Below are 27,870 nucleotides of genomic sequence, written 5' to 3'. Positions count from 1 at the left end.
GGATAATGTAATTAAAAAATTGAAAAATCCGGGATCACGTGATGGGTATGATGTTTTTTGGCTGATTTCGTCGCTAGCATTTATTCACACAGTTTTTCTAGTACAATTTTAAGTTTTATTTCTGTACAATTTAATTGTATTTCCAACTTGAAGTTCACGTGATGGGTCTCATCGAGCGATTCCGATGATAGCATCAGTTTTCGTGTCATTTTTTGTGATCGTAAATTTTAGTCTAATTAAAGTTTATTGCTAAATGAAGGAGAAGTATCAAGATTACTGCTACACATAACTGTATTTTCTTTGCTAACTTTTCGTATTTCTTAAACTAAAATTTAAGTTTTGCGTTTCAATATTGGCCTCGGCTTTTGGTGACTACGAAGCCAACTTGAAAGTTTTTGGATATATTTACTCTGAATTTTCCACTTCTGCCATGGTTGCACCCGCAATATTTGGTCTTTGGCTTAGGGTGTCCGAGAAATCCTTTCCGTTTGGATGGTTAACTACAAGGCCTTATGAGTACGTTTTTGGGACATTTTAGATTAGATAAAACAATGTGGAATTTTTACACGAGTATAAAGCCAATCGTTGGTGTAACATTTTATGAATTAAATTCATTTTTACTTAATTGCATGGTTTCCTTGATCTTATTATTATTCTTTCATATTATTAAAATAAGCAAGAATATTGTTTCATTACATTTAGCTTCTTCGTTTTTATTGCAAGTAAACCGGAAGTACACATATATTAGTGCATGGCTTTTGTATCGTCCACCTTACATTCGACTATAATTTTTTTCGGTAATAAGGGGAGGAGTTTCTGATAAAACGGTTTGGTGAATTGTAAATAATTAAAATAAGTAGTGAAGCTGAGCAAGATGTTTAAATCCTTTTAGAATATTTTATTTCCGTTTTTTCATTATTCCCGAATGTAAAGAGGCCCGTATCTTCGCTCTTTGGCCCATAAATGGGCACCCATGTCTTCCGCTCCTAACCCTTCCTTCCATCCAAAAGAAGACAAAATAGAACCTCCCCCCGCCCGCAGCTCCACCCCCTTTTTGAGTGGCCGATTGCGATAACAGCCCCGCGCACTTGGGAAATGCTTGATCGAATGCACGACTCAGCCTCGGGTGTGTTTTTCTCTGTTTCCCTCGGCTGCTATTTCTGGCCGGCCCTTCCTTTATCAGCCGTTACTGGAAGGAGCGGAGGGTTGCAAGCAAGCCGGCCGGTGGATATCGCGGTTCTGGTGCCTACCGCCTTTGGAGTCATCAGTGTGGGGCAGTGAATATACGAGTGATCTTGAGGAATGCTGCGATCTGCATCTACCACCCGCCCTCAAATTAGGGTATGGTTGACTTGGGCTGAATACCAATCCAAGTGTACCACCTTAGTATATACCGTGTACTTAATCAAGTACATCTTCGGGTCGCACTGGCAAACCAGAACGTACCTACCTAAGGTCCAAGCGCTCGTGCACCGATGCCGCCGTCTACGAACTAAAAACCAAAACAAATAGCTTAGCGCTGCGTTGCGCTGAAGGACTTTCGTAACATTTATGGATAAAAAGGGTGATTTTTATACTACTGACCGTCTTGGTTTATTTATGCGATGCTTAGAGAATAATTGCGTCATTAGGAAAGTTGGAGGAATTAATTCAGCAGCGGGATAATGGCGAAATGTGTCGTCGGAGAGCTCCAATTTTGGTGTAGTACTTGCATAACATACATTATTAATGCATAAAAAACAGAGATACTAAAAAAGACTATCCCCACTTTAATTTTTAGACAGTTTTAAATTATCAGTTGGATTTTATCACCAATAACTGCACTGCGGATTCATCTGGAAACATGTTTTATGCAGAATTCTACGCCCCCTGCTCCCAAAAAAACTAAGAAGCCTTTCTTCTCACAAGGATTCTGCATGGCACCCGTATATAGTAACGCCCCGTCCACCCCATTCGAGGAATCCTTTTGGCACAGCCGCGTGTGATAAGGCCGCTATAATCAACCACCCCTTTTTTCCGCACACACCAGCCCCCTGTTGTTTTCACAGGAGGGGTGCCTCTCTCGAAATAGAGCGAGTGGATACGAGGAGGGTGGGGTATGGAGGATTTTATATTGGATGGGGGATGGGGGAAAAAGAGGAAGTGGGTGGGTAACTGTTTCATTTCAGCGCATAGTGCTGGCCTTCTTATGTACTACCCTTTCCCCGTTATGGTCCTTAACAGAAATGCCTATATTTTATTCTTCATAATGATTTATTTACGCAAGCTTAGAACTCGACAATTACGTACATAAAATGTTAGCAAGAGTATCAACAAAGGAAATAATCTCGCAATAAAACATTAATCATATTGATATTTTATTTACAAGATACTCTTACGCAGAGTAAAATCCATTTTTTAGTAAAAAAATCTTATATGCTCTTTTGAAGTCATTAATGTTAGTAATATGGTCATTACTGGATGTAGAGCATTGTGTGTTCACTAAAGCCATGTTTGTGCCTATCTGATAGAGTTGCAACTTGTACGAAATTACATGAAGGTCATTCATCCTTCTAGTGACATGTAGATGAATGGGATTGTTTTGGTTTTACAATTGTATATTTTGTTTTACAAATAATACAGTCGTATCGATAAAGGTTTCCTAGGTTAAAAATAATTCGTAGTATGCACTTTTGAGAAATGGATAACTGTGTTAGTTGGAGGGATAAACCCCAAAATAATATATCATTGTTTAGGCGAGTGTAAACATGAGCATAATCAAAATATAACTATGCAAGGTGATAAAGTCATAAGTATCTAAATACACGTAAATAGTTTTTTTCGCTGTTGTTTTCAATTACTGGAGGTAAGGGTCGACCTTATTGAGGTAGTTCTGGCGCCTGTGGGGCATGCAACACGCTTGACAACAAGAATTCTGGCGTGTCGACTTCGAAGCATGAGAAGTTATCGAACTCGTTACTGCACATTGTTATATAATAATATGCATTGTGAGCCTAAATATTTCGTGATCTAAGGTATGGATGAAATTTTTAACCCATTTCGATATATTTTCCACTTTGCCTTGTATTATAAATGTAGAGTCGCATGATTCAAAAATAGAAGACCAACCTCTGATATTAAGCCTTTCTAACCCAGAGCTGTTTCTGGGAGAAATCAAATTTCAAGATTTTTCATTTTGAAAACTAGAAAATTTAACACTCAATGATAATTATCGTGGCAGCTACATATTTCGTCATTAAAATTTACACTACAAATTAATATTTAGTTTAGATATCTCCTAAATAGAGATGAAAGTTTAAACATTTATGATGTTGCTTTGAAGCAACATTGGGTTATAAAGGGTTAATATTTGAGCGCTATGCCTCGGTGAGTCGGGCCTTGTGCCCCCTTTATCGATTTTTCTAGTTTTTCCTATTTTCTTGTGACTCAAACTTTTATTATGCCCTGGGAAAATATTTTATGTGCATCCGTGTTGTGGGATAATGCCAAGATAAATTGAGTACCCCGTATTAGCGATGCGAATGCTCGCGACCGATGCGTGGGCTCCTTACGACCGTCCAATAAACGCAGAGTTTATTGTGTATCCAGTTGATGCAGGCAATATCTCCTCGCTAGATGCTCCCACGTGGGAGGGAGGGACTGCAAAAGATTCTGGTCCACGGGGCTCCCTGTCCAAATGGCCGCCGCGTAATCACCGTCCGGCGACTATAACTCCCGGCGTGTTTTCTTTGGAACTGCGACCTGGGCGTCGCGCTCCGTGCCTCCCGCCACTTCGCGAGCGCCGCAACGGCGGAAGTGTGGAAAACAAAGGACGACACTGAATGCGCGCGCATTCGGGAGCCAGAGCACGGACACGAAAATGGGAATAATTACCGTTCGGGAAAACGTTTTTCGGGGTGGAGGCCAGAAGAAATAACATCTCGAATTAGTAACGGAAATGGTGTCAGTGCGGTGGCTTCTGAAAGCGGGCCGACCGCCCTCCCACTCCCCCTTCCATTCGCAGAAAGCAAACAAAATGGACTCTGTGATAACAAACATTAAGCGGAAGTCTCGCGGGGTCTTTTTCATCCTACCTTCTCTAGCGGAGAAGGATTCGTGTACGTTTTATGCCCGATGTTAGTCGTTCGATACTCGTCGTTAAGGTCTTATGAGACATGTACAACTACGAACTTCTCGTATAGTTTGAGGCAGACGTTGCTTTGTGGATTTCAGTTGCAGTCACAATGATAATGGCAATGGGTGAAAGATAACTTCTTGAAAATCTAGTGAAGCCGTTGAAATGGATAGAGATAATAAAAAAAATCGGTAAGTTTACGAAGTCATTCATTTTCATAGTTATCCAGCTTTTTGTTTGAAGGCTTACGAGATCGTATGTGCCTAGCGCATAATCTTATCAAAAAATTAATATATCGTTCTTGAGCCAAGTAGAGACTTTGGCTGCTTCCAATTTTTCCACTGAATGTACTCCACCTTCCATCATCTTCTGTGTGATTTCTCCGAAGAATTCCATCCATAAATCAGAATTCCTTCCAGAAATATTTAGGAGAATTCCATCGTTCGAATACATGGACAATATCCTGGTTCGGTCTGAAATTCGAGAGCAAGTCGGAATGAAATTCGCTGACGGTAAGGTAATCACAAATCATCATACAATTTTACCTGTTTGCTACTTGCCCGTGCCTCTCTTTACATTATGAAGCCTATCTCTACTATCCATCGGGTGTAATAATAATTTCTATTGATTCAATGCCTGATACCCGTTCTGCTTCTCGGTCTCGAGAAAGGGAGATGGCGGACCAATATCCTTGGACATCCGCCATAGATATCTCATTGCGCTGCATATTTGGCAATCAGTCAGTTTAAGTTGGGAATAGAATGCCTTGAAATCCGTTAGCGGGAATAATTAACTAGATCTGTGTGGTGATGCTGGTTATCCTGGGAGATGAATGCTGTTGTCCGTTCGTCCGTAGGCAATGAGCCATAATTATCCTTCCTTTCTCTTTAATCCTGCGCCGTTAAATTTTCAGCCTTCTCTCCTTATTTATGCTGAGCTACTGAAAAAGCTTGCTCTATCTGTTTTACGTGCCAATTCCAACGATTAACTCCCTTTCCTCAAAGATCTTCTTCATACATATTAATCATTAATGGTTTTGCATGAGAGGTTCATTAGAAATGTGCCGCATTCGAATCGTTTTCAACAAATTTCTTCTTGATTTCGAATGCAAAACTTCCAAACGAGAAATTTAAAGGCATATTCCTCCCGATGAAAAAATAAACCAAGGCCCTTTCGTAAATAATATTGTCTTCAGTCTCCATAGAGACGACGTTCTCAATCTAAAAAAAAGCGTTATGCAAACAAGACAGACAACTCATCTCTGCGCCTGATTGAAAATCCGTGGGAGTTTTTTTTTTCTTTCGTCGCTTTAATTTTTTTGATTCCTTAATCCCCCTCTTCCCCTCTCCTCTTACGCTTGCTTCCCTCATCCCTCAAACTTTTCCCGCTCCCCCTCCCTTCCACGGATATCCATTTCACAGCGTCATCTTATTTCGCTTTTTCTATATATCCCCACCTCCTACGCGACAGAACTCACCACTCGAAAAAAAATCCTTGTTATAAGTTTTGAAGGAGGCTCTCTCAATTCCTCGTCTCGTGGACTGAGATTGTTTCTGCCAACATCAAAGGAGATTTACCGATTCTCTGAGCCAGAGGCATCTTAGTAATCAGCCCTTGAAATGCAATTTTATGAATGTCTCCAATACATCTTTATTTGACAGTTTGTAGAAGCTAAAGGAACCCTCCTAATTTGCCCATTGAAGTAAATACTAAGGAATCATCGAATGCATGCATGGAAAATTCCTTTGGAAAGTCGGGGTCCATATGCGTTCACAGGTTTAGCTAACGTACACTAATTTATTTTTTACTTAACTTTGGGCTCTGAGGGTATGTCATAGAATTGCCTCAAAATGCAGCAATAAATATTTGTATTTGAGTAATAAAGATTTTTTTTCCTATAAGGAGATAAAACGCTATAACGCTATTCTCAGTAATCGAAGCCGTGATATTCAAAATGGCACGAGTCCTCTTCACGGGAACTGGGATTAACCGATTTTAGGATCCTATTGCTGTTCGTGGCTAGTGGTGCTTTTATCGCGTTTAAGCAACTAAGTTGGCAGAACGGACAGAATAATCCCCGCCTTAAAGTTCAGGAATTCAAAAACGCACGACGAGATATTTTCAACTTATTTTCTCAAGGACTGCATTTCCTGAACTTGCTGCTAATTATGCATTCATGGGCGTACCCAGAGGGGGGCAAGAGGGCAACTGCCCCCCTCTAGAAGCAAAAATAAGTTTAGTTCAAAACAAAAGTTATGGACAAATTAAATTTCCTTTTGAAGAAAAATGATACAGGTATTAGTATAAGACATACAACTAATATAAAAATCATTATTTTTTCTAGCAAATAATTATAAAAACTAATAAATTGCTGTCATAATTTCCTTAAATTTTGGTTGCATTAGCCTTTTCTGTGCAAAAAAGGTACAAATTGAACGACCACGGCTAGTTTTTCCCTCCCCCCTAGTTTTGATTCTGGGTACGCCCATGTATGGAATATATTAATTATCCCTCTTTCTTTTTGGTTTTTGTTTGCCTAAATAATTTTATTGGAATAAAAAATACATAAATCTGAAAGGGAAATGACCGCATTTTATTCACAACGAATGGACTTTGTCCTACATTGGGTGGCTTACCTCTGGGTTAGCATATTCTCTGCATGTCAATAATTAGTTTGTGCTTCGTGTGGAATTTCTCAAATCTTATGATTGATCAATTGATCAATATATTTCTCTTTTCTTTTTCGGATGAGATGAACTTCAAAACAATAAATCAACTGTTGGCGAAAAATATGAACTGCTTAATTTGCTATGATTGCAAGACGCCTAATTGCAAGAAAGTGACTATGTATTATAAAAGACTTATCGGCAGTTTTGACTCCTAATTGTGGCCTTTACAATATCTTAATTTTAATGCCTCTCAAAATTTAGAACCTTACATTTCGCGATGTATTATACCATCATAAAAAATCATGGCATTACATACTTATTACATAAACAGCTCTTTCAATCCCGATGATATTTTAGAAGTAATGATAATGAAACATGATATTTTATTGTCACTTTGCGGATGTTATACGGAGGATCGCTCGAGTTTATTCCTTTTGTCACAATATTTTAGTGGAAATGGAATATTTATCTGCTTCGTTCGAGGGTTGATGAGAGTGGGAGCAAGTGGACCAAACACAAGAGCAGGGAGGAGGTACGCAGCATAGGGAAAGCTGACCGTGAGGGAGGAGGGGTCAGAGAAAGGGTTATTGACGCTTTGAAAGGGGGAGCAAAGGCTTTGCGATGAAAGAGGTTCTCCTCTCCTCCACAAGGAGGCAGCAGTGACGTCGCTCGGATTTTCATTTTGTTGAAAGCTTTTCTTGCTGACTGCAAGCTCAGCCTCCATCCTACTCCCTTTTCGCCCGCCCTTTCTCCGTCCAGGACCCCCTGTAACCCTTCTGTCCCCCCTTAAAAAACACCCCTTTCCTCCCCCGGACGTTTTTCCTCGTCCAACTTTGGACATTTCTTACGTAAACTTCGCTCCGGTCGACCCAAAAGTGACGGAATTATTTATTCCACGTGCGAACCGAGCTTGTCCCCACCCCTCTCCCTACCGATTTCTTTCTCTCTGTGAAAGGTTAAGATAATTGAACTGCTTTGTACTCCCCCCGCTCTACACCGTTGCTGCGACATCCAGTGGCCAGCTACACGCTACACGCTGACCGTAGGGTTTCCCCCCCCTCCCCCCGAACTTTTAGAGGAGAAACATTCTTGGTGATGTAAAAGGTCAATCCGACGAGCTTTTTCGTGTTTGCGAGAACGCGGCCGGCCATTTGTGTGTTCTGGACTTTGCATTCCTTTGAACCGCTCCACGGTTCTTCTCCACAGCCTTGTTTCCCCTTACAACACTCACTCCACTCCAAGAAAATGTATACACAAAGATTTTCTTGCCCCTCTGTATTTTCCAATTATCAAATGGAGGGCATTATCCGTAGGAAACACGTGAGCGACGCAGGTATACTTTTAAAATATACAAGGCAATCTTTTAAAAGGGTAGCTCAAGAAAAATGTGGTATAAATAATGATTTTATTACCATTTACTATTTTCCAATTATCAAATAGAGGGCTTCATCCTGATGAAATACTTGAGAAACTCGGGATGTACTTTAAAACTATTAAAATTTAATTCTTATTAAAGGGTCTTACTGAAGAAAATTATATACCTAATGATTTCCTTTTCCGACTTTTTACAGTCATCAGATTGAAGGCATTATCCTTGATAACCCCGCAATTGACTTAGCATAAGTAAGCTTAGAATTATGAAAACAATACGTTTCACTTATTGTTTACTCCAGAAAAAAGTAAAAATTAGGATTTTCTTGCCCTTTCATACTTATCAATTTTAAAATGAAAGGAGTATGTTTAGGACATGCCGTGAACACCACATAGGGTGCTTTGAAAACAATGACTGATATTTTTCTGAGTTCTATCATGTTGCTGAGAAGGAAAATATTTGTTTTAAGGATTCTGCGCCGCATTGTGTTCTACCTTTCCATTTTAGTTATGCGGTTCCTTTAATTGAGCCCGGCATTGCCCCACGTGGTAAGTTAAAAAATAAGATTAAAAAAAGATAAAAGGATTCATTCATGCGTATTTCTATTTGGCTTTTGTATGTACTGAATGAGGAAGACGGAAACAATGGAATTATCAAAGCTGCTTAATGCTGTTTTTCAATTTAAAAAAGAATATTCAGGCTGTTTACATTTGGTTTAAGTTCATGAAAGGATGAATACATTTGAGTGATTGATTTTGTTCAGGTATTTGATAATGGGTCCGTCCTGACCCGCGTACGAGGTAGTCTGTTAAACCTCGAAGATATTTTTTTTTCTCGGCGAGCGATGATCAAATAATGCATTTTAACATCCATACACAGACTTGCAATTCATCAGCAGTTCTCAATACGACAAATCCGTTGGAAAAGGAAATTAAATGAGTAAAGCATACATGCGATGAAAATTTTTCGACGACAATTAATGAGAGGAGCATAAAAAATGCGATAGTGACGCGCGCCGCCTTTCCATTCGATTCATTGCGGTGGAAATCAAATTGAAACGCGGTTTCCGAAAGCAGCCACCGCCGCGTTACGTAATCGCTCGGATATCAATCGTGCACTTTGCGCCGTCCAATTTTTCAAAGCGTAATGAAAGTCTCCATTTACGGTCGCCTCGTGAAATAATCGCGTCAAGTAAAGCATGTCACACGGCTAAAAATCTACCTACCATTCTGCATTCGCAATTTAACTTTTTTTACTAATAGACTGGCGACATTCAGTGTTACCGACAAACTTTTTCTTTTAATTTTCAAGACTTAATAGCTATCTGTTCAATTTGATTACGGTCGCTAATATGGGGGAATCGAAAAAAAAATTGAGGTTGACGGCTTATTTCTTTATTTCTATAATCTAATTCGTTCCGTCTTCAAATCGCCGTGAGCTTCTCCCACTCCGTTTCGCATTCCCGTTACCAGATGTCCTTCGGGTGCGTCGCCCCGTTCTAACTGTAGCGTAAATCAAAAACATAACCGAAAGAGTGAGGAATCAATTGGCTTCGGCTACCGTGATGGAACCGGACGGGTTAGCTGTCGAGCGGGAAGGAACGGGGGAAGGGGGGGATAAAGTGGGGGATGGGTGAGGTCAAATAGTCGTGCGATGAGAAGCCCACTCTGTGAGTCGATGCGGCGAAGGCATTGGAGAATGCGAGCGGAGGAAACAAATGAAGAGTTTTAAGGCGAAGTGGAAAGAATTGTTGTCGATAAAGGCCGTTTTACACGGTACACGGAATTGCGCAATCTGACGTACGTGCGAAGGCGCAATCAAAATTGCGTCGTGTAAAGCGGTGAATTGCTAGAGCACATGCGAGAATGCGTGGATGCGAGACGGCAAAATAGCCCCTGTTCTAATTTCGTCCGTGCATTCGCGCAATTCCACGCCATTTTAGAAATTAATGCAGCTCTAACCTGCGCAATTCCGTGCCCCGTGTAAAACGGCCTTAAGAGATTAAGATGGGATCAAATGGCGAGCGGGAGGAACGAATTTCGAGGTGCACGGCTGGCAATATCGGTTACAATCGCAGAAAAAGTACGAATGGAATGGCTTCACAATTTTTCATTTATACATTTACTTTTGTCACTAATTTCAATATTTTAACGGTCCAATGAAATTTTCATTGTGTTATAAATAAAATGGCCTTTGTGTTCTTACAGATGTTATTTCCGTGTCATAACCTGTGGAGTAAGCTTAATGGATAGAGGTTAATGCACCGCAGTAAACGATTCGATCGATCCGAATTTAATCGATTGTCTAAATAGATGTCTGAGAAAGCCGTGTCAGCCGATTTAAACAGCATAATAATATTGTGGACGCATTATATCACGAATAATGAATACGAGATAATAATAGGACATAAAAATGCCTCATTATAGTGTTTACCATTTGCATTCGTACTTGATGGTAGCGTACTTTCTATATTTTTGTGTAAGCATTGTTACAATTGATATCATTAATGAGGAAATTTTCGTTTCTTGGAGAAAGATTTTTTGATAGATGAGTCACAAAATTAGTCGCCAAATATTGCTACTTGGGAATATTTTATGTGTGCCAGTCAAGGGAAGAAATGCAGAAGTCAATCAATAATGATGCGTCTCGTTTAATTCTTATTTATGTGATGGTGATTGTAATCTTGGAGGAAATTTAAATAAAATATTTTCACTGATATTCTACGTGATTTTCCTCGGCCTAAATTACATTTCTTCGTAAACTTAATATGGAAACCAAGTCTTTCCGCCATTCTTAGTATCGGAACAATTAAAGAGAGAATACATATTTTTTCTGAATGGAATGAATGCCCATAACTTATCCAAATTTTCTATCGGAGAAGAAATCTTGAAGCTATGGAATTAGACTATTCATCGGTAAATGAATGCTTCGTTATAGTGCCGGAAGTGAATCTGATATTTCTACAAGAACGACCTATGGTTAAAGTAAATAAGTAACTGTGACTAATGCTAACGTATTGTTTGGATTATTAAATAACCTTATTAGTAGTCCTATTGGCCCTTCCCTGTCATTGATTTCAATTTTATTTTCTTGGTTTGATGTATCAACTTATTACTTTTCGTAAACCAACGTAGGAAATTAACGCTAAATACGAAGTGAAGCGGTGGACGCGGCCTGAGCGAGACGTTGGGCTAAAAATAGCTCTGGAAGTGGAAGATCCAGCTTTTGCGAAGTGGCTGGAGGGATGGAAAGGAGGGCAGAGGGAAATGAGGGAACAACACGTGAATGGGAATCAGAAGCAGTCGGAGGTTGGGGGGGGGGGGGGTAGAGGAGGGGGGAAAGTTGGTGCTCTGGGACGAGAGGTGGGCAGACGGTTGACCTCAAAGCCAAGATGAAGTCGACTCGTTATTTCATTAACAAAATGCGTGGACGACGAGAAAGAGTGACCGGGCGGCAGCCATTTTTTTATTATTCCCGCCGATCTTGTTTTCCTTGGAATATGGGCGATCCCAGCATTCCAAAGCGCCTCTCCCCCTCAGCACCCACTCCTTCACTCAACACCTACGCTCCTCTGCCACTCCGAAAAATAAAACACGCCGGGCCCAACACCGCACCCTGTGGAACTCGCTCTCCATTTTCTTTCCCTTTGTTGTTCTTGCAGCCCCCTTCCACCCTCACGCACCTCGCCATTTTCCTCCGAAATGAAAAAAAGAAGCACGCCCTCGGCTGCGAAACTTATTTGTCCACTCCAACGGTTTCGGTGGCTCACCGTCTGTCCTCGACGTTGTGACTACACGAAAACGGAAATTCGTCCTCTCCTTCCACTTCTCCGGACAGCCGCCGCTTTTTCATCGAAATCCGCGCCTCTCCTTTGGCGCTGCCTTCGTTAGCGATCCTCCCTCCTGTGCCTCTCTTTCGCCGCCATTATCGTCAGACGACCTGTTTTTTTCTTCGCTTGTAATTCTGTGATCTTTCCATCCCGTATTCGCAACAAGAGAGAAAGTCGCCTCTTCACAAATGCTCTCCAAACAAGACTTTCTGTCGCAGCGGAAACACATTTTTCATATATTAGGATTAGGTAATACATGAGCAATGAAAATGTAGAAACATTGTACAACATGTTAAAATCCTCTCTCCAGTTATAGAGAATTTAGCTCCTACTCATCCAATTTTCATTGCTTTGTGTAGTCAATCGTTGTAATCGCTTGCGTTGAGTTGTGTCATCTTCAATCGAAATTTATTACTTAGGAAATCTCAGGAGGCACTTGAAGTAATACATTTTTTGTGAGTATATATTTCAAACTCCTAATTTTGTAGATTTTTATCGGCTATAAAAGCGATCTGAAAATTTTAAAGATGATATTAGTTGTAGCAGTGGCGTAACTAGGGATATGCTTTGGGGTGATGAAGGGGGTTGGGAGGGCGACCCCCCCCCCACGCAACGGGAGGTCCGGTCAGCGGTGACTATTCAGCGACTCGTCTCACTGTCATGATGTTAATAAATGATCTTAAATTTTAGCAGAAATGGTTATTATAAGTCAAAACTAGACAATATTAAGTACGTATTTTTCTTGACCACTCCATGATGCATCAAAGTGTAGTATTTAAGACGTAAATTGAAAAGCTAAATTTGTGCCGAAATTTCTCATTCGATCACTTTTTTAAGTTTAATAATCAAATGGGCTTAAATACAGGCTATTTCACATGATGCATGGTACATGAAATGATTCATATCCATTTTTTCCAGACTTGGATTTGACTTATTAGCGACATTTAAATTGATATTTTGCACGTACATCTTCAATTCAACATGCGTGAAATTGCCTCAAGTGATCTCAATCTGACTCCTACTTGGAAACTCTATAGGGTACAGAGATTCATTGAAATCATAATTGGACTATTTTCCACGAATACTCCTCAAATGCGTATCATAAAATAATTCTTAGGGACTAGCAACGACCAAGAGTAAAAAAAAATAACCAGTCGGCGATGCTTTGTAGAATTTTTAAGTAACATGATGGCCAATTATTAAAATTTTGGAAGAAACGAAATGAGTAGCCACCTCATTGGCGCATCTTTCCGAGTCATTGCTGAGCAACGTGACATGAAGTTATTTGATAGGCTATCATTGACTCCAACTACACGTAATTCATACAAATAGCTTTTGAATTTACCAATGCTTTCTCATCCTTATACTATTCTTCGAATTGCATTAGAAGAGCCCATTCACTACTCAAGTTTTGGTGCCTTCTTGGATAAAGCCATTGAAACTAAATCAGTGGTGCATTATATCAAACCGTAGAAAAATATTTTCTCAATTTATCTAATGATTCTTCATTTATTCTCATATTCCAGGCGTTCGCGAGTCATATTTCTTCGGAGACGCAAAAGCAGATGGAATTGCAGAGGCTGCAAGCGGAGCATCTCAAGAGACAACAGGAGCACATCATTCATCAACAGCAAAAAATTCAGGAATTACAGGTGGGCATTTGGTGGTACCACTTGAAATGTGACAAAAAGGCTGCATAATATCATTTTTGATTAAATAGACTTCTTCTATCATTTGCGTGTGTTTTATGCAGATAATTCATGATTAAGAATAAAAGTGATTCTAAGGTTCCAACTTTGAACTGTGTCCTCATGCAGTTTTACAGGCATAAAATTTAATATTTTCTGTTAAATATTTATTTATGTTTCAGGGTGTAGTTTTGTGATTTAATATGAAATTTTTACTTCTTGCTTTAAAAAACCCATTTAATGTCTTTAATTCAACTTAATTTCATTTGCTTGAAATTACTGCGCTGTGAAAATAGAAACTTCTAAAATTTTATCTCCATAAATGTGGTTCATTTTGTGATTGTGGCGATCATACTGATTCACTCTCCGGTGTAATGTCAATATAGTCCCGACTGAAAAACAAAATAATAACGACAAAGACATTTTATGGGCGCAGGATCCGCATTCGAGTTTGAGTTAATTGTAAGCCAAACGATTTGTTTATGATTAATTTCATCAATGGTGTTTGTAAATTTGCAGTCGTGCCCGTTACTGCGTACAAAGTTATTTGTTTCATGGAAGGGGTTTTTCAATGAAGCCAAATTATCAAGCCTTCTGAATTTAACATTGCAAATCACCAAATTAATTCGCAATATCTAAAAAGGAAATATCTTTTTAAGAAAAGTACGCAAATGTGTATGAAAAATACGCAATTTGAAAGAAATAGGAAAAAAATACGACTTTCGGTCTTGCTTCCTGTTTTCAGTAACGAAGCCAAAGACAGATTTAGCTAGTCCGGCGTTAAGACCAATTTTTGCCTTTTGTTATATTTTTCCTAACTGTCATGGACTCACTTATGGTTATCACTTCAAGATTAACCGCGATAACCATGATTGATCGCATTTATTTTATGCTCGAGAGCGCAATGTTAAGTACATTTTTTGTAATCTCCGTAGCCACTGAAGGAAATTTCTCCTGACAGAAGTATGATTATCGATAGAGAACAGAAATAACTATGTATTTTATTATTTTTACGCGAAAATTATTAGATAAAAGGGAATTTCATATGCATTCAGGCTTTCTCTCTAAAATGTTTCACTTTTTTCCTCGAACTATCTTGACTGATATTTATTAGAGTTCTATCATGCTGCTTAGCAGAAAAATATTTGTTTTCATAATTCTGCGCCGTATGTGCTCTACGTTTCCATTTTAGCCAAGCGGTTCCCTTAATTTAGTTCGGCATTGTCCTATGCTGTAATGCCCAATGTTCTCACTATCTCCATTGCCGTTGAATGAAATTTCTGTAAGCAGAAGTATGATTATTGATAAAGAAATGAGATAACTATGTCTTTTATCATTTTTACACGCTAATTAGAATATGAACGAGAATTTTGTGTTTTTTTGGGATTACTTTTTAAAAATTTCTTAATTTTTTCATCCAAATGTCGTACTCTACGTGCAATATTATGACATTGCAAGTTACCCCATTCATTATTATTATTATTACCGTCTGAGGGATCACTCTACTTCCTTTCTCACAGAGCCAGATTTCGGCGCAATACGCGGGCAGCAAGGGGCTGAGTATCCCAGGGGTGGGCCCACCCCCTCCATCCCTCATGTTCATCCCGTTCCTGGACCAGTTGCGCACGCTACCGCCGCCCGTGAGTGCGGCCGCCGCAGCCGCTGCAGCCGCCGCCGCGGCCGCCGGCATCCCGCCCCAGCAGCTCCCGCAAGTCTCCATGAACAAACCCTCGCTCCCAGCCAACGTAAGTCCAATACTTTTTGTCATTTCAGTAGTCGAATCAAAAAAAATTGTAAATTTCAAGTTCGAATGATTTTTTTTGTTTAGTTTCGTGATAAAACAAGCAACTAAAAATCAGGTTGATCGCATAATATTTGACGCTGCCGAATCGCTTTTGAAAATTTCATCTGAATGTAGTCGAAAATCGCCCGCTTTACAAGGGCAACCAACTGGTTCTTCGGGTTTCCTAGGCAGCCATTACGGTTATTATTTACAAAAATAACTTTTGTTAAACTTAAAGAGGAACTCGAAAGCAAGAACACTGTCCAAACGGCGATTTCGAAGATTACGCCAAACAGAAAATAAGGCTGTTTTACATTTTCATGGATTACCGAAATATTGACGAAGATGATAAAATGGAATTTTGCTTGAGTATAGCTTTAGCTACAATGTATGCATTCAATTTTGATTTCTCAATCCATTGATTTGCTGCTAAATCGTAAATTGAATGATATTCATTTCATAACTTGAAAAACGCGCTGAAATTCGCACAGTGAAATGAATATCGACAAAACGCTTTTTCCTGCCTTTTGCAAACGCAATAATAAATTATCCCTAATTAGTTGTACTTTATTTTAAAATAAAATAATATTTTAAAATAAAATAAACAATTTTTGAGGCATTTCTCTCTGTACTCAAGTGAGAATATTGCATCGAAATAGCAGTATAAATTCGTTGTGCATTGAGTGTTGCCTAGTTACGTGTTGCATATTGCCTGCACTCTCAGGAAGTTCATCCCCAAAAATTTATGAATGCATTCAACTCTACAAATGACCGATTTGGGTTAAATTTTGACTGTTATCTTCATTCCATATTTTACAGGCATTTACATACAGTTAAAAAAAAGAAAAATTTCGGTAAATCTGTTTTTTACATCCCAAATAATATAAATTGTATAGCTTTTGTTAGAAAGGTTTGCTTCACTCTCACTTCTTAGAGAAATAAATAATAAACAAAATTTGCAAAATAGCCACAAAGCCTAAATTTCGTTCGATCGTTCTTACGTACAAGTTCAGGAATGGCGGATGTAGAGTTCAACTCTCAAAGATGTATGAGGTCATTTTCAGGGATGGCAGCAATAATAGAGATCACCACCCCTATTTCGAACATTTGTTGTCATCGCGTTTTCCATCTCTGAACACGTAGGTGAAATGCAGCAGCAGACAATTAGCGAACGAGACCAAACGCATGGTGTGGCGATGTCATTGAGCCATATGATAATAAAAGTCAAGGACGCCATACAGGGGCAGATTCAGCATCAAATTTTAGGGTGACCTGATTTCTGATGACCTGGGTTCGGCTTGTATGGAGTACCCCCTTGAGGAAATTTTATGAAAATATTTATTATTTACGCATTTGGAGACTAAAATTTCCCTTTTTTAACAACATATTAAATTGAACAATTTCAAACTTTTAAGGATACAACAACTATTAAACTAATAAGAATTAAAGATTTTCGAGAAAATTGAGGGGAGGGGTCATGGCCCATTTGAACACCTCCTAAATCCACCACTGACGCCACAAAAGACTGTATGATATGGAAAAATTTAGTGGCGTAACTATGGGGGGGTGAGGGGGATAGATTCCCCCAAAGCCTTAGAGAAAACAAAAAAAAAGATTTTGAACTATTGTCTAGTTTTGACTTATAAATACTGAATTTACTCAAAGTGAAATTTTAATAGTCAAAATGATGTAAAATGTATTTCCAGGCTTGTAAGTTTTCAAAAATATTCCCGGACCCCCCAGTGGGTGGAAGTGGGTAAGCATACCTAAAATGTTCTCTGAACTAGTACGTGAAAAAATGGTGGTGTGATTCAGGCTAAAAGCAATGTGATCAACAAATACAAAACTTGAATCTCTTACATGTTTCACTTCTCTGTGCACCTCACTCACCTGCATGTCATCCCTAATTGCAGTTGATCCCGCAGGTGCCGTGGGTGTCAGCCTCGGCGCAGTTGGGGCACATGTCCTCCAGCGCGGACAAGGCCTCCCCGCCACCCCTTGCACCCTCACAGCAGCCAGGGCCCGCAAACGCCAGCGCCCCACAGCACCACAAGCAGGCTCCGACGTCGCAGTCACAGTCGGTCCACCACTCTCCTTGTCCCTCTCCCGCCGTTTCCCTAGCCGCTCCCATGCACCTCCCACACCACCTGCACCACTCAATGCCGCCCCATTCATCGCCCCCCGCACCACGCCCTGCCCTCCACAGACCCAGACGCGCCGCTCAACCTGTCCAAGCCCAAGGGAGGGGGCAACAGCAGCGTGCACCACCACCAGCAGCACCAGTCACCGCCGTCTTCGCACCACCCTCTCCCGCAGCAGCCGCACGGTCTGCACCCGCAGGGCATCGGGGGGTTGGGGATGGGTGCGGCAGAGCAGCCAGTGGCCGCCACTGCACCCAAGCTCCTGCCACCCAACTTTGTGATGCCGAGGGCGTTCCTGCCATATGCCGGTCTTCCGCCACACCTCAGTCCCCTAACGCCCACCAGTAAGTCACCCAAGCAGTGTCGCATGTCGTTATTTTACTCTTAAGGCTTGGTTACACTGCACATTAACATGTACGAATTAATGTCTGTTCAAATGATTTTTGTGGACCGGAACAGAGCATGTACAAATGTATGAACAAAATTAGAACAGGTTCTATTTTTTGTTCATGCATTCGCACGAGTTGGGTGGTTACACAGCACATTTTTGTGTTCCTTCATGCACTACCATTTACTCGTATGGCTTGATGAATCATGTAAACAGGCCCTAACTGTTGTAATTTAGTGTCACTTTTACATCTCCACCTCATAATTAATAAAAAGTGATTTTGTTTAAATATCCCTTTGGATATTTATGCGAAACATTTAACATAAACGATCAATTAACATTTGTTGGTAATATGAATTATTGATCCAAATCTATTGATATCTTTGAAGAAAGCCATAGCAAACAACACATTGTTCACAATAATTAAATAAATAAATTTTACCTTAAAAAAATAAATATGCCCTGATTAATGTAAATACATTCACTGAAATGTTGGCATTATTCTGGGATAAAGAGTTATTATTTCCTAACCAACATTACGGAGAGGTCAAAGCGAAGTCAAAAAAAAAAAAGATTTAATATAGTATAATTCTATAAATGATGAAGAAGAGATATTGTGAGAAATAACCCTGTGTATCAAAATTTGATATCATCACAATTGATGAAAATGTGATGCCAATAAAATATCGCCTGATAAAGCAAAAATAACTGGCCAAACTTCAGCCAGTTAATATATTCCCTGGCAACACATCAAATCAGTTTTCAGAAAGTAATGACAAAATCATTCTAGCTGCCCCAAAAGCAATAGCAGTTTAAAATGTCTATGGTGTTTCGAAACAAAAAATTATGAGTGATGAATGACTTTTATAGCCTTCCTTTATTATTAATTATTACTTTAGATGTTGATGGAGACTTTCGCAGAGTGGTGTAGCATGTGTAGCAAGGTTTTCAAGTTGATCTCTGCATCAATTCATCTAGATGTCATGACATGAAGATGAATCGACGCGAAGGTGAACCCGAAAACCTTTCTACATATTACTATAGATGCCCTTCCCACTCTTCACCTCAACTGTCATGCCTCCTTGACTTGAAGCCAAACACATAAGCTCTTTGTCCATGAGAAATATGTCCAATACTCCTTTATCCCTGCCCAATATAGAAACACCCGCGTCCTCCCCCAAAATACATGTATAAATTAACTCACATCATGTGCAGTTGTGCCTTAATTATGATATAGTTCGTTGAAACCTGGGTCAGTAGATACAAAACTGTGGAAAACACAAAGATTTTTCTGTCTTTTCGGTATCAGCACTATAAAAGATGAAAAACAAATGTTATATCACCTGGATATGAAATTGTAACTGGCCAGACTTTGGATAGTTAATGTTATTCATAGCAATGTACCAAGTAGTTTTAAAAAATTGATGAAAAAGTAATTCCTTCTATTTGTTAAATGGTGCCTAAATTTTTATATACGACATATCGTACAATACTAGGGAGCTCCAAAATAACTGGAATTATTTTTTTTTAATCTGTGTATTTTCAAAATATTTACAAAACAACCTTATTCCCCTCACAACACTCCTCATTACAACTGATACACTTGTCCCAATGTTTCTCCAATTATTTGAAACAGTTTTTGAACATGTTTGCAGATATGGCTCACAGCTCCTCCCTTGATTTTCTCATTATCTCTTCAATGTTGTCTAATCTTTAACCCACCATTCCTCTTTTCATTCCCCATTTCACCTTTAGGGATCACTTGATACCATTGATATTTATGAATTACATTAAAAATAAATTCTAGGTAAACTGTCTATTTGTGCTGGCAATAGGTTTGCTCAGCAGTACCTACCATTTCCCAGTGGTATAATTACAAACTAACCGTATTTCCATTTGTGCTCCCGCAGCAGGGAAAGGCGGTGGATCCGGAGGCAAGGAGGGGCAGCCCTCGATGCAACCTCCGCCCCACCAGCAACAGCAGCACGGAGGCCCCCCACCCCCCACTGGCATGCCTCCCACTTCATCATCAAACACTTCGGCTGCCATGTCGGCAGCCGTGGCAGCGGCGGCTGCGGCCGAGAAACAGTTCCCTCTGCACATGTATCTTCCCCCTCCACCCCCTCCGCCCCCATCCCACCTGGGGGGCAGTGGACACCACCCTCATCACCCACACCACCCGCATCACCAGAGACCCCAGAAGCAGACATCGGAGGAAGCGGCAAGGAAGGAAGAGGCAGATTTCATGGCTGCTGCTTGTCAGAGTAAGGCACAATTCAAATCATGTCCAAAATGAATCCCACCCAAGCTTACGTAGGTGCATTTCTATGGGAATGATAGATTCATTAAATAATGCTCAGGGAGTGCAGCTAGAAATTTGAGGGGGAGTTATACATATTTGTATTTTCTTTAGGAAAGAGAATACTTCACTCAAGGAAATGGCCATTAGCTAGCCATCAGGTACATTTGACACATGGTGTCAAATTTTGAGGAGTTATACTGTAGACACTATTCATTAGATATTTTTGGGGTATTGGAACTTTTGACCCCTTTTACTCTTGTTAATGGGTAGGAATAAAAAAAATAGCCCACAGCTAGTCCATGGTTATTTCTTTGAATGCCTTTTAGTAGTGGTTTTTCCTTGCTGAGGGGAAAAGCTAGTCTTTTTGAAAGGGACTTTGAATGATGATGTTGTATCATGGAGTGGAGTCTTGATATGTGTAGACCATATCATGGCATGCGCAAATGGGATCTTAGTTCTGTCACAATTTGAATTTCTGACCACATTTTTGAATTTGATTTGATATATGTAGTGTGTTTCTTTCAATGAGCAACTGGTCATAGCTACCATTGCATTCTATTTGGACATTGCTTCATCAATTACACTCATCAATTCACAGCTTCCACTTGCCATTTCTATTTTCAGTAGTGTGGGGTCATGAATGCTACTCTCTCTACATCTTAATATATAAACTGAATTCCATTGTAAAAGTTTTTAATATCATACACGCAGTTCCTCCATATGAATCGAAAATGAGTAAAATTTCAGATCATGACCTTTGATGTAATATCTGAATCTGATTCAATCTAATGGATGTGTCAACCTTGATGAGTTAGGCTAAGGCCTTAAAGTATCTACTCGTGAATGTTAACTAGCTCTTCAATTTTTTTTTCTTTGAAAACAGCATTTCTCATTCCACATGCAATGGTGAATATAATCAATGCTCTTATACAAATTATATTTAATTTTCAGTGTGGGGACAGGACCCATCATTCAAAATGGCAGAGGAGAGCAGTGAAAAAGGTTGGTGGTTTTAATACTTTCATTAGGTATCAAATAATCATTGGTATTTACATAACTGTTTCCGGTCCAACGTCGAGGCTGGCTTGACAAGTTTAGGGCTACAAGCACTTGGCTTGTCATAACATCAGGTCTTACTTTGAGTTGAGCTCGGCATCAAGGCAAAGCGATTTATACAATGGCAATGTTTCAAGAGATTACCTAATTTGCCCTCAACTCAAAGTTAGGCCTGATGCTATGACAAGCCTAGCGCTCGTAGCACTAGACTTGTCGAGCCAGTCTCGACATTGGACCACAAAGGGTTAACTTCGATGGCCCATTGGGTCTTGGTACAGACATAAAGTATGTCTCAGCCCCACAAAAAGAGAATATGTGTGGGTACACATGTGCAATTTCCTGTGCAGTCAAGGGACAGAAAATTTAATGGGGTTGTTCACTTGGACCCAAAATAGTGATTCATTAAGATAATTCCATTAATGGATGAGAAAGATAAATTAAAACAAAAAAAAGTCTTCCTCATGGAGCCATTTTCTCACAACTTGAATATGAAAAAATGCAAGAGTTGCCACCCACTTTGAAGGTTTGTCATTAAAGTTCTGGTTTGATAAGTCATTCAAAGAGACCCAATCTTTGATGGAAAAAATTGCTCATTAGTGTTTATGACAACAATCCATGTGAGATGGATGCACAAGGCCGATAAGTAGTGAGGGAGCAATGAGCCACTCTGCAATATTCATGATGTCATGAACTTATCAGCATAAGGGGTAAGCCCATCGATATTTTTCAGCCAATAGTTGGAGAAGTAGGTGACAGAACAAAAATCGAAAAAATGCAGGTTTCTTTATTTTTCAAACTAAATCGCAATCGGTAATAATAAAAAATGGTGAAAGAGCCATTGTGTTTATAAAAGATCATGTCATTGGTTTCTCACATTTCAAAATGAGAAAGAAAGTAACACCTTGAAAGAAGTTTTGTATTCAGTTGATGAATGGTTGCCCCCCAAGTAAGTAACTAACTTTAAAATAATTGCAAAAAGATACAGGGTGTGTTCTTAGTCATGTAATATCATATCTAGTGTGCCTCTGTAGGAAATACTTGTAAAGCTGATGTCACATCATCTGCTTCAATAGCTTCCAACCTTTAAAACAGAATACTTTGCGCATTGAATTTAATGCAATGAAACATGAACAAGATGTGGCAGTGGGAAGAAATTAAACTCCAGTCATTTAAGTTATTATTAGCATGATTTTAAATGTAAAATATCATGTGGTGCCCTAATTATTAAGGAGCTAAACCAACTACACCGTGATAATGCCCTCCTGCCAAGGGCAGATCTAGATTTTTTCTGGGGGCAGAGGGCACAAGGACCTGACAGGTAAATGATTTTCTTATACTTGAGATTAAAAACAAGATATAAAAATTACTGTATGAAATATATTATCTTTATTTCAATATCAAAATTGTTATATGAAATTAAATGATTGAGACCCCATTATACACAAAACAAAGCGAACTTAATGATAACCATATTAAAAATCTTTCATATTATTTAAGCATCTGGGCAGGGTCCCCCCCCCTAAATCCTCCAATGCCCCCCGGTATAATGTTATCAATACATCATCTTAAGAATTTACTATATTACCCTGAGTATATGCAATAGAAAGAGGCAAACCGGAAGGGCCAAAATCACCTAACTTGATTTGAAGAACGTTCCTGAAGTGTCCTGACAGGCTCATTCTCTCTTCATCACTGTGGTTACACTCTGCAATGGGGCCAAAAAGCAATGTTTAGAGTTTCTAAAGGTGCTCCTCCCCCAGAAGTATGAGGAGGATCAATGTATAGCAGAATTTCAACATTAAGCTTTTCCATGAACTTATAGATATGCAAATGTATTTATGGCTAAGTTTATTGCGGTGATGTGTGAACCTTGCAGCAGCATATTTTACTAGCAGATGACCCTTTCCTTAAACTTCCAGAATATGCAAGTAGTTAGGAACATTGACAGGCAACAGGGACGCCGACTAACAAAAAATATTGGGGGGGCCCAAACCGGTGATCTTTCTCCGGGAAATTTTATAAGTAGTGAGTTTTAAGTTTTTTAAGCATTTTAGAAGAGTAATATGATCAACATTCCCAAGGAGGAATGAAAAGTCATTATGACATCATCTTGATGTCATTTTCAAGTCATGGCTTGGTAGTCACGGTGACCTCAAAATGGTCCCTTGAAATGACATCCTTCGTGACTCATGATGATGTCAATATGACCTAAAATGACTACCTATCATTTTGACCTCATTTTGACCTCACTTTGACTATTTGTGACCAAATCTATTTGTTCTTCTAATGACAATTCATACTATAATTTTTGTATTTAGATTGTCATTTAGGGATAATTAAACACTTCAGATATGAAACTCAACCTTTATTAGGGTTTATTGCAACAAAAAACAGATAGTTTCCGTCTGAAGACTTTCACAGCTTCTTTTATCTATGTTGCTGGTGGTTTTCGGGTATTGCTGTGTAGAAAACATTTTAACTCGACGTTTCACTCCTCCTACTGGGAGCGTTATCAAGAGAATGGAAGGAATTTATACTCGTCCCGAGCTTATTTATGTTTTTTTTCGCTACTCATTGTTGTTCCGGATTTGAATTTTAGCCGATAGCCGTTGGCCATTATATTGTGCTAGGAACCCTCTCCATATACGGCTGAGGTTATACCCATCCTCCCTATTAAAGTTATTAGGTCTTTTCGCAATCTCGATGGATTCACGTATAAGACGCGGATGGTATTCTTCCGTCTTCGCTAACACTCGTGTAGCGTCAAACATTATTCTATGCCCAGGGCTGGAGGCAAAATGTTCAGCAACAGCTGATGCGTCCCACTGATGTAATTTTAACGCCCTTTCGTGCTCCTTAAGCCTTTGGGAGATTGAACGCTTGAAACATAAATAAGCTCGGGACGAGTATAAATTCCTTCCATTCTCTTGATAACGCTCCCAGTAGGAGGAGTGAAACGTCGAGTTAAAATGTTTTCTACACAGCAATACCCGAAAACCACCAGCAACATAAAAAACAGATAGATTTTACAAGAAGAAATTCCTCAGGATTTGTTTTTAATTTTCCTTTTAAGGTTCCTTTTCTCCCTCTTCAAATACAAATCGAGAAAAATCATCTACATTGGCCATTTCAGTTGATTCTGTTGCATTTCCTTTCCCTTCAGTTGCCTCTAGTTGCTTAAGCAATTGTCTTGAACCACCGCTGAATCTTTGCCTTCGTTTTCATTACATTATCCTCAGGGAAATTCTTCCATCGTGGGACTGCAAACAAAGGAAAAAATAACATCAAGAAGCTGAAAGTTTCTAATTTTGATGATACATTAAATAGAAAAATTGATACTAACTGCATATAGCCTTAAGGTATTATGATGTAGGGGTTGTTGAACATAATTTTCCCAAGCTCTCCATCCCAATTGATGCAGCGAGAAAATTCATTTGTACACATATATCTGGTCGCATGGGCTGAAAACTCCATCAGTATGATCAACTGCAATTTGTCTAAGATGTTAAACCTGTGAGAAAGGAAACAAAAATAAATTTTAACTTTTTCATATGGCTCAAGAAGGGAAAATAGAAGGGTTAATTTGATGGATGATGTAGAGCAGATAACAGTCAATTTACTCACAAATGATTTGAAGAGAGATGAGGTTTTCAGGAGCTCTTCAAAGTTGTTTAAATCCTTCTCGTCATCCAGAGAACTTTTGGCATATTAGCTGCTTCAAACATCCCATCTTCTGGATTAATATAAAGCAAATTTTCATTTCCTTTTCCTCTCCTGTATGATTGCAATCTCTTGTCTCGTTTGTAAAAACAAACGTAAATAAATCAAGAAATGGCAGATAACGAACGCTCCATTGTTGATTTGAAATGAAGACGGATATTTATTATTGGCTATTATTCCCGTAGTGACGTACGCACGGGCTCTCACCGAAAATATTATTGAAAACGAGGAGAAGCTTAATTATTTCTTACGCAAATACAGCAATCAGCGACGATGAGTTATTTAAAGAAACCGCGGCGCATTCTAGTTTAGAAATGGCGCGTCACGGATTTCCTTCGAAATATTTTGGCGAAATAGGTTCGTTCCCGGGGACTTTCTTGCGGTAAAAGCGAGTAATAGACCATTTTTAAGGAACAATTATCATATATCGTCATTAAATCTCGGACGAAATTCGATAAAAATATCGAGAACAAAAAAATCATCATAAATATCATCCGATATCCATTAAAATATGACGATATCCTAAACCAATATTTGTATCGGACGATACAAATGTCAGGGCCCATAAAAATCGCCTACCGATAAAATACCACGATGTATCATTTCATAAAAAAATCTCCAGCCCGATAAAAATTTGCCTTCAGATAAAATATATCACGTTTTATAATTCGACGAAAAAATACCTCCTATTGAATATCGCGATATACCATACATTAGTAAGTTTTTAACGCACCGATTTATGGTCTAGCTTAAACAAAGGCCAACCCTATACATATTCCAGCCATAAACATTTTCCCAAACTAATTTCCCTATGCCAAAACATGATAATTTATCGCGCGCGACGACGCGATCGGGTGATAAATCACGATTTTTATCGCGGCTGCGGCTTTTATAAGACAATAAATCGTGATATTTTATTCGAGCAGCAATTTTTATTGGATGATATTTCGCGATATTTTAGCAGTGGCGATTGTTTATCGGATTATCAAGCGTAGTATTTTATCAAATGGCGATTTTTATTAGGCCCAATATTTTTTATCGGATGATATATCTTTATATTTTATCGAAAGGATATTTCTACCTTATAATAGTAGTTCCGTAGTATTTTATCGGAAGACTATTTTTAACGATTCCGATATTTTTAATGGCTCAGTTAATTTATCACACCCGATATTTTTATTGGACGATATATCGTGATATTTTATCGGTTCCGATATTCTATCAGTCCCAATACTTTTATTGGGCCCTTTTTATCGGACAATGATTTTTCGATAATGTACGAAACTCGAATTCGTATGCCCGATATGATTAATTATCGCGATATTTCACGATACATATCGCCCTGGGCAAGTGGTGCAATCACGTCTTGGGGTATCAATAGGGGAAAGGAAGGAGGGGAGAATTTTAAGGCTTTTAAATTTAGACCTAAAACCTGGCTATGCCACTGAGTTAGTGGCCTATTGGATGTAGCCATTAGCTATTGGGAGATGGGTCCCAAGAGTTCAAACCTGGGGTGAAGCTTTGGGCTCCCCAAAATTAATAATTATCTGTAGAACTAGCCCATGGAAAGCAACTGCCCCCCCTCCTTACGGTGTGATATTCGCATGCGCGGTTGTGTGATTAAGTGTCAGGGGTGAGCTCTACCCTCACCTTTCCAAACCAACGTTCAGGTTGGAATGCAGGGAGAGCGAGTATCGTAGACAATATTTGATAATTTTTTTATATGCTCTCACTTTTAATGAAAACATCTACAAATGAATTCAAAGTCAAAATGACGTCACTTTGACATCAGAATGACCCGCAAAAAGTCACCTTCACGGTTATGACTGAATAGTGACTTTTCGTGGGTCATTTTGAGGTCAAAGTGATGTCATTTTGACTTTTCTTCCTCCTTGGGTTAGAACACTGAGAACTCCAATCTCGATATCTGGACACTCCGGGGAAAATCGACAAGCCTGACACTTCTTTCCTCACACCCATAGCAAATTATTGAGGGGGCTCGGGCCCCCTCAAGCCCCATGGAGTCGGCGCCACTGACAGGCAACCCTTGTCAAAGAAACTCTTTAACAGCCTATTTCAACTATCATTTTTTTACAAAATAATACACTTCTCGGGTTTTTGTTTTGGCGATTTAATGGTCATCCAGGGTTTATGTCATCATCGACCCCATCAGTGGTGTCATGGTTCCGGAACGCCATTCCGGCACTGGTTAAGAAAAGACATAATAGTCAAATAACACTTTTGTCAATTTTGGTGCATCCAAATTTTAAAAAGCAAAATTTTTTTTAATTCCAAATTTGCTGAAATAATAAATAATTACCACATAAAGACAAAAAAGGGGAATGATTCTATTTAACAGACATGAGTGAACAAATAAACAATGATTCGCATGAAAATTAGGTATTATCGTAAACAGATAAGGTCTATGTAAGTGAATAATTTAACAATATGCACCAAAAATGCATATGAATTATATTAGTCAATTGAAAATCGAAATAAAATTTTTAATTGATTCCTTGATTATAAGTTATACAAAGTGATTTACCAGCTAAATGCTACTCGTTATCGAGTCCTTGGCAAGAAATCTTTGTGATGCTTGTTTGGGTTAGTATTCAATTATGGGGGTTCATTTGGAGGGTATACTCTTATGATCGTATCTCTCAATCACTTTTGGGAGTTTGAATCTCATGACCCCCTGCCCCTACCACAGACACAGCAGCAGAGGCTCCTTGATTTGCACAGACCCAAATTTTTGCAACTTCATAATGTTTGCAATTTTGGATCAATTTTTAGCATTGATACTGCAAT

At 39.1% G+C, this 27,870-nt stretch overlaps 1 protein-coding gene and 1 long non-coding RNA gene across 2 annotated transcripts in view; one reads left to right on the top strand and one right to left on the bottom strand.

Moving 5' to 3' along the window:
- Positions 1 to 27,870, top strand: part of LOC124162475 (transcription factor SOX-6) — a 720,216-nt gene that overhangs the window by 687,032 nt on the left and 5,314 nt on the right. Inside the window, 6 exon segments of the mRNA XM_046539021.1 lie at positions 13,511 to 13,636; positions 15,193 to 15,417; positions 17,369 to 17,829; positions 17,831 to 17,940; positions 19,895 to 20,248; positions 21,238 to 21,288. Coding sequence (XP_046394977.1) covers positions 13,511 to 13,636; positions 15,193 to 15,417; positions 17,369 to 17,829; positions 17,831 to 17,940; positions 19,895 to 20,248; positions 21,238 to 21,288 — 1,327 coding nt within the window.
- On the bottom strand, positions 24,430 to 25,309 carry LOC124162477. The gene is made up of 3 exons (XR_006865583.1): positions 24,967 to 25,309; positions 24,686 to 24,853; positions 24,430 to 24,602 (listed from the first exon to the last, which is right to left on the bottom strand). It is a non-coding gene; the product is annotated as an uncharacterized LOC124162477 (long non-coding RNA).

This window comes from Ischnura elegans, chromosome 7, assembly GCF_921293095.1.
Source record: "Ischnura elegans chromosome 7, ioIscEleg1.1, whole genome shotgun sequence".
Classification (NCBI taxonomy): Eukaryota; Metazoa; Arthropoda; class Insecta; order Odonata; family Coenagrionidae; genus Ischnura; species Ischnura elegans.
Note: the sequence above shows the minus strand (reverse complement) of the source record. Positions and strands in the feature narration are given on the sequence as shown.